Below are 16,367 nucleotides of genomic sequence, written 5' to 3' on the forward strand. Positions count from 1 at the left end.
CCACATTCTGAGCTATTGTCACTTACTATGCTATTTCCTACTTCATTCTTTTGATCATTCTACCTTTGCTAGAATGCCCGTCACACACTCCTTGTATACTTTGTCTTTCAAGATACAGCCTTACCGTTGCAGCATTTCCTGAGCTTCCCATATACAACTTTTTTCTCCTTGTGCCTTCACTGAACTTTATTCACTTCACTTGTAGAACTAGAGAATGATCCTCTTCTGTTCTTATTTGTTTTTGTCCATCTGTCCCCCTAGTAGCATATAGGGCAGACTCCCTCTTTTATTTATATTTCCAGCTTCTCCCAGGATAGTGCCTATGACTTGACAGATATGGTATGTATTTGTCTTTCTGAGGAGTGAGAGAGTAAGTGAATTCATGTGATGTTTTCTGAAGCTCTTTTTTTTTTTTTTTTTGGTGGTGGTGTTCTTATAGGAAGGAGCAATGAAGCCGGCAGTTGGACAAAAGGAGAATGGTATTGATGATATTATTGAAAGTGCTCCACAAGAGCAAGCAGTTAATGACAATTTGACTTCTGCTGATAGAGCACACAAAAATAATACGAGTGGTAAGTTAGTGAACCTCTATGAGTTGTTTTTCTATGCTTACAGGCTAGTATAAAACAATATGAAAGTATGTAGATCCAAATTTGTTATCCATTTCATTTCACGAAGTTATTTTTCTTTTGTTTTCTTTCTGTGTATCGCTACTACTGTGAACTTTTTCTTCCTGAAAATGCTTCATCCCTCTGAAAATCTTATCTCCTATTACTTTTATTTTATTGAAATATTTGTGAATGTGGATAGGCTTGTATATGTGTTTAGAATTCATAGTAATACATGTTCTCATTAATGTATTTGTGACTGTATTTTACAGATAGGATGTCAGCTTTAGGAGAAGAAGATAGTTCACCTTGGGATTCTGAGGTACTGTCTTCTTATTATTTTAAAATATAAGCAATGAGTGATATCGTAACATAAAAGCGATGCTTAGACTTTATGCTCTCATGTCTATATTTGCCCATAAAAACAAATTCCTTATACTTTTTACCTGTAATTGATAATTATGTACTAAATATGTTAATAGAGTTCTGCTAATTTGCAAGCTTAACTTAGTGAAAGGTGTGTGGTAGTGTGGCAGAAAACTGAGCTTAGAAGTGTTAAGGAATCAGGACACCTGGGTGGCTCAGTGGTTGAGCATCTGCTTTCTGCTCCGGGCACAGTCCCGGGGTCCAGGGATTGAGTCCCACATTGGGGTCCCTCTGGGGAGCCTGCTTCTACCTCTGCCTGTGTCTCTGCCTCTCTCTCTCTCTCTCTGTGTGTGTGTTTCTCATGAATAAATAAAATATTTTAAAAATTTGTGTTAAGGAATCTTTTTTTTTTCTATATTTCATCCATTTACTCATGAGAGACATATACACAGAGAGGCAGAGACACACACAGGCAGAGGGAGAAGCAGGGTCCCCACAGGGACCCCCACGCAGAACCCGATCCCAGGACTCTGGGATCACGCCTGGAGCTGAAGGCAGATGCTCAATCACTGGGCCACCCAGATATCCCGAGTTAGCTATCTAAAAAGCTAAAGAATAACTCTAGGTCAATCTATGGTGAAATGTATGATTCTGTGGTGTGTATGGATGTGGAAAATTTCTAATGTGATCTAGACAGAGTTTGGATTATAGTTTTTTAGAAGTATAAATCATATGCATTATGTTTATATGTTAAATTTATTAACATGTGTATCTTATATATTATAATTTCCATATTCTGTTTTTATATATAAAGCATATATAGTTTGTGTATTGTGCATAATGTATATTATATCATAATTATATATTAACTACATATTTAAAGATTTATTAAAAGATTTTATGTTTTTATTTATTGAGAGGGTGGGAGGGAGAAGGAGACAGAATCTGAAGCAGACTCCATTCTGAGCGCAGAGCCCATCACAGGGCTTAATTCCATGACCATGACATCATGACCTGAGCTGATACCAAGTATTGGATGCTCAACAAATGGAGACATCCAGGCCGCCTAAAAGTATTATATTTGGATTGTCAGGTAGATCTACAAGGAGCATTGGGAGTATAATAACAATGGGGTTTAGTGGTATTCTATTCATTTATTTTTGTAAAGATAGATTTATTTATTTATTTATTTATTTATTTATTTATGAGAGCGAGGGCATGCATGAGCGGGGGAAGGGGCAAAGGGAGAGGAAGAAGCAGGCTCCCCACTGAGCAGGGGGGCTGATGACTTGGGGCTTGATCTCAGAACTGAGTCAGCCATCAAGGCCCCCATGATTTAGTGGTACTTTAAAAGGTAAAAACATTTTGGATAGTTAAGATAGCATGCATTGAGTACCTTTGTGGCAGCCCTACTTACAGTAACATAAGTATAAAGTAATGATGACTTATTCTAAGGTGACAACTATGGAAGAAGGTAAAAAGGGCCCATGTCTTAGTAGAGGCAGCTGCTCTACAATGCTGTGAGCACTGTATTTGAAGTCAAAGGATGTGCTGCCATCCTGATTGTGTCACTTACTTGCTGTGGGATCTCAGAAAAACTTGCTTAACCATTTTTTGTTTGAATGTCAGTGACCTCATTCATAAAAATGATACTAATACGTACCTCTCAGGTATGTGTCATGACCAAATGTGTTAACAAAGGTGAAAGCGCTTTGTAAGGTGTAAAGAATGCTCTAGAAATATGAGACAAAAATGATCACAGCAGTATTTTAGTGATTTACTAGATATAGAGGGCATGGTTTTTAAATGTGAAGATTTCTGAAGGACAGTAAAATGGCAAGTGTTAAGAAAAGAATGGGAAAGTTAGAGTAGACAAGTGGATTTCGAATTTGGGGTATGTTAAGTTTCAGTAGCCTGTGATTAGAGACATTGTGTAGGTGTACAGTTGGCTCTTGAGCAAGATGGGCTTGAACTGTGTGTCCATTTACAGATGCTTTTCGATACAGTATTTTCTTAATGTAGCTTCCCTTCCTTATGATTTTCTTAATAACCTTTTCTTTAGTTTATATTTTAAGGGTATAGTGTATAGTACATATAATATACAAAGTTTGTTCATTGCCTTTACGTCATTGGTAAGGTCATCATCAGGTTATAATTTACTTGACCTTCCATGCTCAGTTTACAGTGAGTGGCCAAATGAAGGTTAAGATCTAGCTTAGATCTAGAGAGCATATATGTGAGTCTTTTATTGAAATGTTTTGGTTTTTCATATACGTTTCCTATTTTTAAGTCTAATTGCTCTTAAAGTAGGAAATTCAATAAGAGATGAGTAGCTAAGTTTTGGGGGAATCAAAAGTCATTTGTGGATATTTGACTGTGTGGCCATCAACACCCTTAGCCCTTGGCTGACAGTATAGTGATTTGGTACTTAGACCTTCTCAGTGAGATGAGGATGATAATTATGTTTTAGAGAGAGAGAGAGAGAGAGCGCACGCACGTTGTGAGCAGGCGGGGAGGAACAGAGGGAGAGAGAGAATCCTAACTTTGCTTCATGCTCAACACAGAGCCCATTGTGGGGTTCGATCTCACGACCCTGAGACCATGACCTGAGTTGAAATCAAGATTTGGATGCTCAACTGACTGAGCCACCCAGGCACCCCCTCAGTGAGATGATTTTCAATGTTTCGACCTAAAATACATTTCTGTTACTGAATACTAACTTTGACCAGGCTGTACGGGTTGTAGTGGTAGGAGCAGAAAAATAAGGAAACTGATCCATTATAAATCACTGTAAATGTTTCATGTAAAAAGAAAAAATGGAAATGTTAGTTTAGGGAATATTGGAGGCGTTTGTAGTTATTAGGATGGGGATGAGAATGGGAGTGGAATTTTGGTAGTGAGAAAAGATCTCTCTGAGTGTGGCCAGAGCTGCCAAGTGAAGGGTGGGAAGGACCCGTCACAAGAATGTCTTGGAGAAGGACATTCTGGACAGAGAGACCATGGAGCACATCTGTTCATTTTACTCTAATATCTTAGAATGACCAGGAAGCAGGAAGACCCACCCCATTGTTATAATCATTGTTATTTTTTGTGTGTAGAAAAGAAGCTGAGCGTACTAAAACAAATGCCTGGTACCTTTTAGGTGATTAATCAGTAATCATGCTCTTTTTGCATGAGTGAATAAAATGAAAGAAGTTTATTCAGTAAAGATACAGAGAACGCTCTTAGAAGTGAGAGGGGTCCCGACAGGGTTGCCCTCAATAAATGTTCTTATTCTTCCCTTTTGAAAGCTTACTATACTTTTTGAAGCATTTCATACCTGTATCTAAAATATTTTGCTATTATTTAAACATAATTTCAAGAAAAGTTTTTCTTCCTGCTTTGCCATTTCATTCAACCATTTTTTCGTACCAATAAAAATTCCAAGCTTTTGTTTATCTAAGTGAAGCAGCAGCTACCACAGTGTTCTGTTTATACTCAACATGATGTACTCCAAGGTTTCTTATCATGCCAAGTATCTTATGTTAAGACTAAAAAACTTTCTGCCATTAGGAACAGGTTAAATTTATAGCAAATATCGTTATTAAAGAATCTGTTTCAATACATAGTTTTACTGTCCTTTTATCCTGGTGGAAAATACAAAGTAGAGTCAGGTGTTTTGTTATTTCCTTGATGAAATGTACGTACAAGTCAGTCGTCTTGTCTGTGAAAATATTTACTCTGGCCTTCCATGTTCAGTTTAGAGTTAATGACCAAATGAAGATAAAAAGGTGCACTTAATTGAGAGAGCATCGATGAGGTTTTTAAATGTGTTGGTTTTCAATACATGCTTTTCTTATTTGTATGTCTGATTGTGATTCAAGTAGAACATTCGAATATTTTCTTAGAAAAGGATTTGGAAATCTTTATGCAACTCACTATTGATGTTAATTTTAACAGAGTATTTCTGCAAGTCTTCCAAAGAAATCTGTTGATTGTTTACCTGGAGCTGCAGATCAACAAGGGCAAAGTATATTCAATGAACAAGTAGAAGGTAAGAATTGTATTTTATAAAAAGTCATTTGACAGAATGTCGATTTAAAACAGAAATTCTCACGTATCCTAATTTCCAAAGAAAATCACCTATTAAATGCATAGAGAGAAAGATGTGAAAAGGGGGTAAGTTCTATATTTTATCAGGTGTCAGCTGCAGATTAAATTGAGAGTACCGCTAAAGGAGCTAAATTACTGGTTCCATTTCCAGGTATTCCAAGACCTAAGGAATGCCTGGAAATAGTTGGAAAAGAGCAAAGAGGGAATGATGAGAATGGCTGAGAGTACAGGGAGTAAATGGAGGAAAATTAAGCAACGCTTTATAGTGGAAGGTGGTAAAATAAAAGAATTCTTTTAAAAGGAAGAGCAGGGGATCCCTGGGTAGCTCAGTGGTTTGGTGCCTACCTTCAGCCCAGGGCATGATCCTGGAGTTCCGGGATCAAGTCCCACATCAGGTTCCCTGCATGGAGCCTGCTTCTCCCTCTGCCTGTGTCTCTGCCTCTCTCTGTCTCTCTCTCTCTCTGTCTCTCTCTGTGTCTCTCATGAATAAATAAATAAAATCTTAAAAAAAAAATAAAAGGAGGAGCAAATTACTTGAAATGTGGGGATAATATCAGGTGAGCTCCCAGTACCAAAACTTGTCAGAGTAGTATACCAAAATTTTCCCACTCTTAACAGTTTTTCTCCCTGTTGGGAAGACATTATGGATTGACCTAGCTGATTATGCAGAGCTATGTCCTAGTCAGCTATAAATGTATATATGTTAGGGGTGCCTGCATGGCTCAGTCAATTGAAGGTCTGCTTTTGGCTTGGGCCATGATCCCCGGGACCTGGGATGGAGCCGTGCTGAGCTGGGAGCCTGCTTTTCCCTCTCCCTTTGTCTGCTGCTCTGCCTGCTTGTGCACGCTCTCTCTGTGTCAAATAAATGAAAACATCTTTTAAATAAATAAATATGTGTACCTCAATGTCATATAAAATGGTGGTACTTTGTAAGTGTCATTTCGTGCAAAAAAAGAGAATTGGAAGGAAAAAGAGAGCAGGGTCAATTAGGGGGAGATCAAGGAAGCTTTAGCCCTGATAAAACTTCCGTTAGAACATTTATGACTTTTAATACATCTTCACTTTCAGAATTGATAGTGATGAACTTGAGGCTTGATCATAGAAGGTTAAGGTAAAGGAATACGGCGGCAGGGTTCAGTATGACCCAGGATTTCTCAAATTATAGTCAATCGCCCGAGACCTTGTTAAAAATGCACACTGTGAACAGCAGGTCTGGAATTCTGCATTTTGACCTCTCAGGTGATGCCAGTGGCGGTGGTCCTTGGGTCATGTGCTCAGTAGCATGGGTATAGACTTCCCTGTAGAGAAATCTGGAAGAGCTGTTGGATAGTTCAAGACATAACAGGGTCAAGAAAAAGCATTATTTTGTTTTTATTTCTGACCATGTTTATAACCAGAGGGGAACAAGGAGATACAGAAATAGAAGGTATAGATGTTAGATACTATTGCTAAACAAAGAGGAAAGAAGTGGTGGAGAAAATCCATAAAAAGGTTGTAAAAGCAAAAAAAAAAAAAAAGAAAAAATCAAGACCATAGATCACAAATTAGTTTTTAAAAAGATTTATTTATTAATGTTAGAGAGAGAGTGAGCGAGCAGGGAGGGGGGCAAAGGGAGAGGAAGAGAGAGTCCTTAATTAAGCAGACTCCCTGCCGAGTGAGGAACCCACCACGGGACTTAATCCCAGGACCCCGAATTCATTTCCTTAGCTGAAATCAAGAGCTAAGACCCCCCACTGACTGGGCCACCCAGGTGCCCCCAGAAATTACTTTTGAAGACAGGGGATAGTGAAGGGAAAGAGGGAAAAATGAAAGACGTCTTAGCTAGGAAATTTTGGAGTTGGTGAGGAAACTCTAGAGAAGTCACTTTTTTTTTTTTTTTTATGACAGACCTAGAGAGAGGCAGAGACACAGGCAGAGGGAGAAGCAGGCTCCACGCAGGGATCCCGGCATGGGACCGGATCCTGGGTCTCCAGCATCACACCCTGGGCTGATGGTGGCACCCACCCTTTGTCCACTGGGGCTGCCCAAGAACTCACTTTTTAGATAGCTTGAGTTTATTTGTACTGAAACAGATTAGATCACAGCTGCTCCACAAAGAATACTGAGAGCAAATGGAGTGCTAGACTTGGGATAAAACATAGCCACCATTCATCTTCCTCAAATCTATTGGACCCCAGAGATACATGTTGCTTTGATATTCGTTATTCAAATGAGATTAATTTGAATATGGAAGCATGGGTGTCTATTTTTCAGATAGCTCATTTTGGGGGATGATAGCTTTTTCAGACACACCTTTTCAAGACTGACATAGTCTACCAAATCAAACTAATTTTGGAAACAAAAGAAATCATAGGGTCCATTCCTTAAATGCTAAAATTGTTTCTATCAATAAATATGACACTGATTTTGAAATACAAAAGATTTTTAGTATCTAAAAATTCGGTGGCAATTAAATTGATTTTTTTCATTTTGGTAGTCATAGTTCCATATTGAAAGCTTATTATACGTTATTTCTTAGATGTGTTTTATATACCTTCTTGCATGCGTGGGTCAAGAAACTTTAACATGGCTAAACTAGAGGATACAAGAAATGTAGGCATACCAGTGGCCCACATGGGTATAGACAAAAGTGAATACTTTTATTGACTATTATCCTACAAGTATATCCAGGCTGATCAATTCATAACACTGTTTTCAGTGAAAAATAAATTACGCTTTCGATAAATTATGCATTCATCATAACTGCGTACTGCCTAAATTACGGGACAAATTGAAGACCATGGCAAATACTTGTAGTAGAATGGTATCGATGATTCTGCTGTACTGCAATCAGGATGTGCTGTTGCATTCTACCATCAGCTTTCACATTTATCCTCTCAGAGTCATCATTTGTTCCCCTGATTAAAGATTGCTTTTCTCCCCCATCAGTCAGCATGTTCACGTTGGTATATGTGCAACATTTAATGATTTCTGTTTTAGTTATTTCATTTGAAACATCATCTTACTTTTGGAATCCTAACTGCATGTTAATGTTGAACATGTATTTCTATTTTTTCCTAGTATTTATATTGGGTTCCTATTTCTGTCTTGTCGCTGTCTTAATCCACCTTCCTGTTTGGAGAATCAAGACCAAAACCTAATGTAATCACTTTCAAAGCCAAGCATGAGGATTCAGCTTAATCCTACCTGCATGAATGTATAGTTGGCTTTCATATTTATGTATAATTAACTACATGTCCCTTTTGTGTTTTAGATTCTCCTGGAAAAGATCTTCACTGGGAGGTAAAGCTTTTGTATTTTTATTTTGAATTTTTTGCTACAGATTGTATGAAATGTACATGGTCTTAATCATATTGTTTCAATACCCATCCAGTCGACCACTAAAGTGAAAGATTCTGTTCCTGCTGAAGGAGTAGCAACGAGTGATAAGCAAACATCCATATCAGGTAAATTTTATGGTACAAATATACCTGTGGAAAGATGTACACTAAAATATTGAAATGCCCATCGTCTTATTATACCAAATTCTTCTTTGTGTGTGTGTGTGTGTGTGTGTGTGTGTGTGTGTGTATGTGAGACAAATTTAATTGAAGGATTTGACATAAATAAGGTAGATTTATTTCATTGCTGACATCCATGTTTGAACAAAAGATATGTACAAGCATAAGAAAAAGAGATCTTAAAAATGTAAGCTTTAGTTCAAGTTTCTACTGTTAAGTTTTGAAATCCTAATGTTCCCGGTTTGGAATTCCTTTACTTCTAAGGGATTCCCAGAAGTTAATTATTAGACTCTAAGATTTTTCCGGTGTTCACCATACTTACCTGAATTCTGACTTTTACCTAGAGTAAAGCTTCCCTTGCTAACATGTCAGTTGTGTTTTAACTTCATTTCATCTTTGTATTGTTATAGTGATCATTTTAAGCCAAACACTTGTTCTGATTGTGTGTGTGTGTGTATGGTGACTTTGATGATAATAAATCTGGGAAAGAATTAGTTGTATCTTAATATTTGGTAGACACAATCTTTTACAAAAGTAATTCTGAACCTTTTCGGCCTAGGGTCCTTTTCTACTATTTAAAAATTATTGAGAATTCCAAAGGACGTCTGCTTAAGTGGGTTATATCTGTTGATATTTACAATCTTAGAAATTAAAACAAACATTTAAAACACAAAGATGTATTAAAAAAACCACAAGGATATACAATCTCATGTTGCTAGCCATTAGAGCTGTGATCCACTAATCATGTGAGTTGTGATGCTATCACACATTTTATCTTTAGAAAACTTTATTGTACACTTAATAAGAGAATGAGAGTGAAAATGTCAAATAACATTTAGTACGGTTGTGAAGATAGTTTTCACCTCTTGGATTTTGTGAATCGATGGATCTTGGGACTCTGAGGATTCTCAGATGACATGGGGAGAACTGATTTAAACCATGTACAGGGTTCATGGATACAAAATGATAAAGGGGCCCTTGTGATGAAATGGGCATTAAAGTTCCATTTCTGCATTTCTTGCTTTTTTCTTTCCCTTGACTTAAGAGGTTTAAATCAGAGCAATCTTGTTTATAAAGGGACAATAGTTTTGTTATATATTCATTTTCTGTTTCATGGCGCTGTAGTTTTTGGATCTCAGTGTGGACTGAGACTTACTTTGTTTTTACACGGAAAGGATTATATTACCCAAGTCTTTCATTTCTCATATAAATATGATATTTGTCCAAAAATTAAATTCTGAGGATGTCGGTGCATTGAGGAAAGACCCATCTCATTATTATTAAAGTAGTACCATTCAGTACAAGTTTTTAAAACCTCACGTCTTTAGAACACAAAATGCATATTTAAACATAAAATAAATGATTAGACATCAGTTTTGTTACTAAAAACATTCAGACCTTGAAGACTCGTAATTATCAATGAACAGAGCTTTTATGGAGTATAGAATATGTAATAGAGCTTGGTGAGTGAATTAAACTATATAATACTAGAGAATGAAAAAGAGAAAATGAGAGTTAAATACATCTGTGTGAATGCCAAGTATAGGACATGTAAAATATAATTAGCTACGAATGAGTAGTAAGTAGTGTGTCTGGGAGAAGAGCAGGACTTGTGGCTGTTTCTCTAACAAAAGAATTTGTACAAATTCGTTAAATTTGTATTGTTTACATTCTAATAAAGGAAACTTGGTTTTCAGATTCTTCTGATTGGGATTCTAGTTTGTCCCTCGGTAATGAGACTTGTCAAAGAACTGGGGATTTGAAAGGTAATAATAAATGCCCATTTGTATCACAACCAATGATCAAAAATGAGTCAGCATCCACAGAATTTGGACAGACGACCTTAATAGATAAAGAAAATATTAATATTGGAGCTGTGTTTCAGTTAGAGAATTCTACGCTCCATGGCCTGTGTGAATCACTGCTACCAGAAAACAGAGAGAGAGAGAAAAAAAAAAAAAAGAATCAGAGTTCAGTGTCCTTATGATTTCACCATAGTTCTGATTTTTCAAAAATAATTTTGTGGTAAAATTTGTGGTTACTCCTTTCATACAACCTACCACCAAACAGAGCATCTTTTAGCAAGACATTTTTGCATTCTTCCTCTAACCAAAGCCACATATAAATAAAGAAAGAGAATTAGGAGAAAATAATTTCTTTTAGGCTCGTATTCATCATTCACTTGAGAGTGGGTAGCAGGATTAGATTTAGAATTTGGGGACCAGTTGGGAAAACTATGTAGAGATGTAAAGATTGTTAACTCACAACATAGTTTCTTAGCTTTATTTTTATAGCTCTAAATTCATAAGTATTGGTCATACTATATTTACTGTAACAGAAAAAAAGCACCTTCCCAAACAGAGTATTAAAATATTTCCTATATTCTCTATGACTTTATTTTGGAGTTGACTTTCCCAGCAGTAATGGCAATCATTGAGAATTTACCACATAGTATCCTCTTCTCAGCTACGTAGGCATAGTCCATCTCCTTGTTTGATTATTTTTATTTTACTTTTTTAGAGAGTGTCAGAAAGTAAGGAGGGAGGGATGGGCAGAAGGAGAAAGAGAATCCCAAGCAGGCTCCACACTCAGCATGGAGCCCAATGCGGGACTCAGTCTCACAACTCTGAGATCATGACCCGACTGAAATCAAGAGTTGGATACTTAACTGGCTGAACAACCCAGGTGCTGTTTTATTATTTTAAATGAGTCAAGAGTTCCCAAGGAATCTTGGTTTTAGAAGTATCGAATATCATTTAAAAATAATATATGGAAAGTCAGTTCTAATTCTACTAAGATTTTCAGTTGATTAACCACATCTAACGTGTGTTCTACTTAATGTATCAGTGAATCCAGTGTCCTTTATCAGTCATATGATCACGTGTGTACTAACATATCGTGTAATATTTTTTCACTCCTGTAGTTTTATGTTATTTTCTTTTCTTCTTCTTTAATGAGAATTAACTCATTTTCTAAAGATTTTCAGTTATCTCCAGGAGTCGTGAGTATAGACTGTAAATCCAAATTTATTGATCTATACAAGTGACTTGTTTGCTGTTACTTCTTCATGAGCTTGGTAGATCCAAGAGCAGGACTTTAAAAAGAAAACACCTGTAGGCTCCTGTACCACAGGAAAATGTGAAACAAAAAAATTACAAAGTACATGCAAGCAACATAAAACAGTTCATGTACATTATATCTCTTTTCCCTTGATGCCAGGATTGTTGTTGATTCACTTAGTACATAATTATTCTGTACTGAGCCCTGATAATTTTATATTCTGAATATTTCTGGAACCATTCTGTCAGTTCAGGTGTGTATCATCTTTGTTTTGCATTACTACCTTCTAATTCATCTCCTATCTTTGATCACAGTGCCCCTCACACTCATCCCTCCCCACAGTATTTAGAGTGATCTGTCTCAAATACATATACGACCGTGAACCACTGTTGAAAACATATTTATGTCCAGGCATCTTAAAATTACATACAAAGCTTTCATAATCTTGACTTGACTTCTTGACTTCTGCCTAAGTCTTCATCTTTAGCCCTTTATACCGTCTGCCCTTATCTCTGGTATCCTGAACTGCTAGTGATGTCTTCCTCTTTGATCCCTCTATTTTAGACAAATATTTACCCTGTTGTGTGCTTCTCTCCCTTGTCTTACTACAGCCTTGCATGTTCTCCCCATTTTCTGCCCTCTAATCCCTTTGAATCTGTCTGACGTCACTGTTGCAGGCTCAGTTTAGGCATTATGTCTAGGAAAGCTATTCCTGACACCTTATATCCACATACTTCTTTAAACCCGGTCCCCTATCTATCACTTAGTGGGAACTCAGTAAGTAAGTACTAAGTAACATAAAAACATATGTACTTATTAGTACAATAAGTACTAAGTAACATAAAATGTAAGAGATTGTCCCCTACAGGGATGCCTGGGAGGTTCATTCGCTTGAGTGCCCAGCTCTTGATTTCAGTTCAGGTCATATCTCAGACTTGTGAGATGGAGCCCCAGGTCGGGCTCAGGACTGGGGGTGGAGCCCGCTCAAGATTTTCTCTCTCCCTCTGCTCCTCCCTCCTCCCCCCTCCCCCCCCCCATTGTCAAGATTGTCCCCTACAGTGTAGGAGCAAAAGAACTAGATACATAATGAAGTAGTTTACAGTTCAGGTGGTGAAGGTACACTAGAAAACCTGTAAGGTATTAAGGTAACCCCAAAGAAAGAGATACATCTTTATCTGGGAAAGGATAGCTATAATCAAGGATGACTTTACACAGCAGTCTGAGTCCTAAAGGATGCAAGGAAATTTGTCAAGTAGTAGAGGAAAATTCTTTCAGAAACGTTTACTCCTCGGGGACATACACCCATAGGGAGGATATGCACTGATAAAGACATGAAAAGTACTAATAATTTTGGAAATGATGAATAACGTTATGGTTGAAGCTTAGGGTGTTGTTTAAGAGGTACTGTTACAAAGTAGAGAATAATCTCTTGTGATTTTATATGTTTCTACTGTATTTTAAACTTTTGTTTCTTATTGTTTTGTTCATGGATATTAAGTCGATGAATTTGTGAATGAATCTTGGAGATGTTTGTGTGCCTTTAGCCTGGTGACGTTTAGTATTTCTCAAATGGTTTGTTGAAATTTTAGATAATTAAAAGTATTTCTTGAATATTCAGCTAAAGATGAATTTAAACTCTTAAGTGATAAATGATATTTTCTATTTTTATAGAGGTAATAGCTTTTATCTAACCATTCTGAGTAGTCCATTTTAACTATATATATAGATTTGTCGTCAGAACCAGACTTAGAAGTGGCATCAGAGCAAGAGCAAGAGCAAGAAAGGCCTGATGAAAGTGAAAATAACCACCCCCAGGTATGTAAAATTTTAAATTTAAATTTCTGATTTTGTATTGTTTTCCCTGCTTTTCTAATATTACATGGTTCAAGTGAAATTATCTTTGAGTGGCTATATTGAAGTCAATAGAGTATAATATTTAGTTTTTATAAAATTTTACGAGTTACAAAACTCAAAATGTTGTAATTTTTAGTAACTAAGTTTAGCTAAACTTCATCCTTGGAATTTAGGCAAAAAAAAAAATTTCTTTTGAGGCAAAAATAATTCTAAATATTCTTTGCTTCTTCCATTTTTTGTAACTTCTTTACATGATAAAGAAGGTAGCATCAAATACTGAGTCATGTATAAGCAGTTGAAATTATGAGCAGTATAACAATGATGACTACTGACTTAGACTGATGTACAAGGAGTGATTATTCTCAGTGGTTCAAAGTGCCTAGTTCTCTATTTCCAGTTACAAATGCCAAGATTAAAGATTTATTCTGCTTTGTGATCTCTGTGTAGTTGACTTCAGAGAATGGGGTCATGAAATCAGTACGATCGCCTGTTGTCGAAACGCACCTTCCAGGATGGGAGCTTTGTAATTGGATTATAAACAATAACTCTTTCAGTTATTTCATTTCAGCACAGGAAATCCATATTATTAATATTTTTCTTATCCACTCTCAGTGGACGTTACAATATATTAGAGCTGGATACAAGCAGATAATCTATAGCAATGTCTAACACTATCATAGTATATAATTTAAATTAAAATATAGGAATTTGTTTTTCTTTGATTGATGTTAATTGATATTTGCCCCCCAAAAATGTAGTTTGCCTATTATCTAGGTTTTAAATTGTAAAAACTCCTGAAATGCATCGTAGGAGCTCACTGTTTAAGATCCAAGGGGATAAAATGTTTTTAAGTTTGTAACATTAAAAATCATCTGATTCATTTTTCGGTAGATGTAAGTGTATTGAATTGTTTAGTGAAGAGAAACCTGACAAAATATAAGTGAATGGATTTATGCTTTTCTTCTGTCCTCACTTCTTAGTTATAATCAGTGTCTTAGGAGCAGCTAATAACTAAATTTTAATTATTTTCTAATTTTTCTTTGTCCGCATTTGATTACCTAAGGATAAAGTTATTTCACAAACATGTATCCTGGCTGAAAAGGCATCTGAAAGCCAAACCAAGCAAATTACCATTCCACTTGTGCAACTGCAAGATACGGCTCGAGAACCAGAAATGCATATGGAATGTGATAGACAGGATGATAGATCTGTACATTCAGAACATCTTCGTGCACACAAGAAGCATGAGGAGATACGGATGAAACAAGGCAAATTAGATTGGAAAAATAATGTAAAGCTCATGAGCAGAGAGTTAACTCAGGAGATTGGTAAAACTTGTGAAAAGTACCAAATTATTGCTCATCCTAAGGTAGAGCCACTACATGGTAATTCTAAAGAAGCAGAGTCAAAGGAAATACCTCCGAAATTGACAAAAGTTACACTTGATGGTGAGGAAAAAGATGAATTTGGAGTGTCTGTCTCTGTAGTACCTCAGGCCTTTCCTGAACAAAAAGAGCCTAGTCTCGAAAATGCTGTTCTCTCTCATTCATACTCTGGGTCTCCAGACTATGCTTGCCAGTCATCTTCTAAGCTTTCTTTCCATGAAGATGATAAGAAACCAGGTGAGCATGTTTTTAACAAAAATGAGAGTCTTGATAACGATACAGAAGATAAAAAAGTAAGGAACCCACTTGTTACATTTGAAGTGAAAGAAGACCAAGAGTTTGACCTGCAGATGGCCAAAAGTTTGAACCAAAATGCCACTAATAGTAAATTAGACACTGGATATATCCCTCCGTATAGTGACCCAGAAAGCCTTTCTGATTTGCAGCTTGCCCACTCCAATGTGGTGAAACAAATGATTCAGAAGAAAAGGCATGATACTTCTGCTATTACAAACACTTACAAGAAAACAAAACCAACACGAGACTCTTTCCAGAAGCCATTATATGCAGATAATGACAGTACTAATAACTATAAAAGTACGGAACCTGCATTAGAAATTGTGAGTTCTTCACCATGTCCTTTCAGAACATCAGAAGTACATCAGAAAGAAGAATTACAGCAAGATAAGCAAAATCTGCAAAGGTTTAAGAATGAGAAAGGCATGTTACAAGTAGAACTCCTGGCTTCGGAAAAAGAGAAAGTTGAACTTCAAAAACAGGTAGAGAGATTCACTTTGCTGCTGCTCTTTTGTTTTTTGTCTTTGTCAATTATCTGAGCCATTTTGATTTTCCACTTATGAAGAAAGCTCGTGTATAAAATGGGGTTGTCTCAATATATAATTGTGTTCGGAAATAGATTATTTCTGCAATCTAAATGATAGGAATGCAGGAAAACATATGATTTGTGTTCCTTAAGTTTCTTTCAGTTTCCCAAGTGGCGTGTGAACTGGGAAGCTCTTTTCGCTATGTGCCCTGTGACCTCATGAAACAGAATAACCGTAGAGAAAATTGCTTTAAAAATGCGATTATCTTGGGGTGCCAGCGGGGCACGGCCAGTTGAGAGTCCTAGTCTTGTTTCTGGCTTGGGTTGTGTTGTCAGGGTTGTGAAGAGGAGCCCCAAGTCGGGCTCTGCTCAGCATGGAGTCTGCTTGAGTTTCTGTCTCCCGCTGTGCCTCTCTCATGCTATCAGTCTTGTTCTCTAAAATACATAGATCTTTAAAAAATATATCATGATATCTAGGGTTTTTATCTCTTGGCTTAAATATAAGTTGCACTTCCAAACAATAAAATGGAAAAGAAGTTGGGATGCCTGGGTGGCTCACCTGTTGAGCGTCTGCCTTTGGCTCAGGGTATGATCCCGGGATCTGGGATTAATTAAGTCCCACATCAGGTTCCCTGCATGGAGCCTGCTTCTCCCTCTGCCTGTGTCTCTGCTTCTCTCT

At 36.8% G+C, this 16,367-nt stretch overlaps 1 protein-coding gene across 1 annotated transcript in view; it reads left to right on the forward strand.

The window, feature by feature from the left end:
• LOC112912623 (uncharacterized) overlaps positions 1-16,367 on the forward strand; it is a 156,843-nt gene that overhangs the window by 65,465 nt on the left and 75,011 nt on the right. The window contains exons 17-24 of the mRNA XM_072722109.1: positions 440-572; positions 881-930; positions 4,914-5,007; positions 8,320-8,348; positions 8,440-8,512; positions 10,264-10,332; positions 13,353-13,441; positions 14,544-15,644. Coding sequence (XP_072578210.1) covers positions 440-572; positions 881-930; positions 4,914-5,007; positions 8,320-8,348; positions 8,440-8,512; positions 10,264-10,332; positions 13,353-13,441; positions 14,544-15,644 — 1,638 coding nt within the window. The remainder of the gene's footprint in view (positions 1-439; positions 573-880; positions 931-4,913; positions 5,008-8,319; positions 8,349-8,439; positions 8,513-10,263; positions 10,333-13,352; positions 13,442-14,543; positions 15,645-16,367) is intronic.

The sequence above is a fragment of the Vulpes vulpes genome, chromosome 9, assembly GCF_048418805.1.
Source record: "Vulpes vulpes isolate BD-2025 chromosome 9, VulVul3, whole genome shotgun sequence".
NCBI lineage: Eukaryota > Metazoa > Chordata > Mammalia > Carnivora > Canidae > Vulpes > Vulpes vulpes.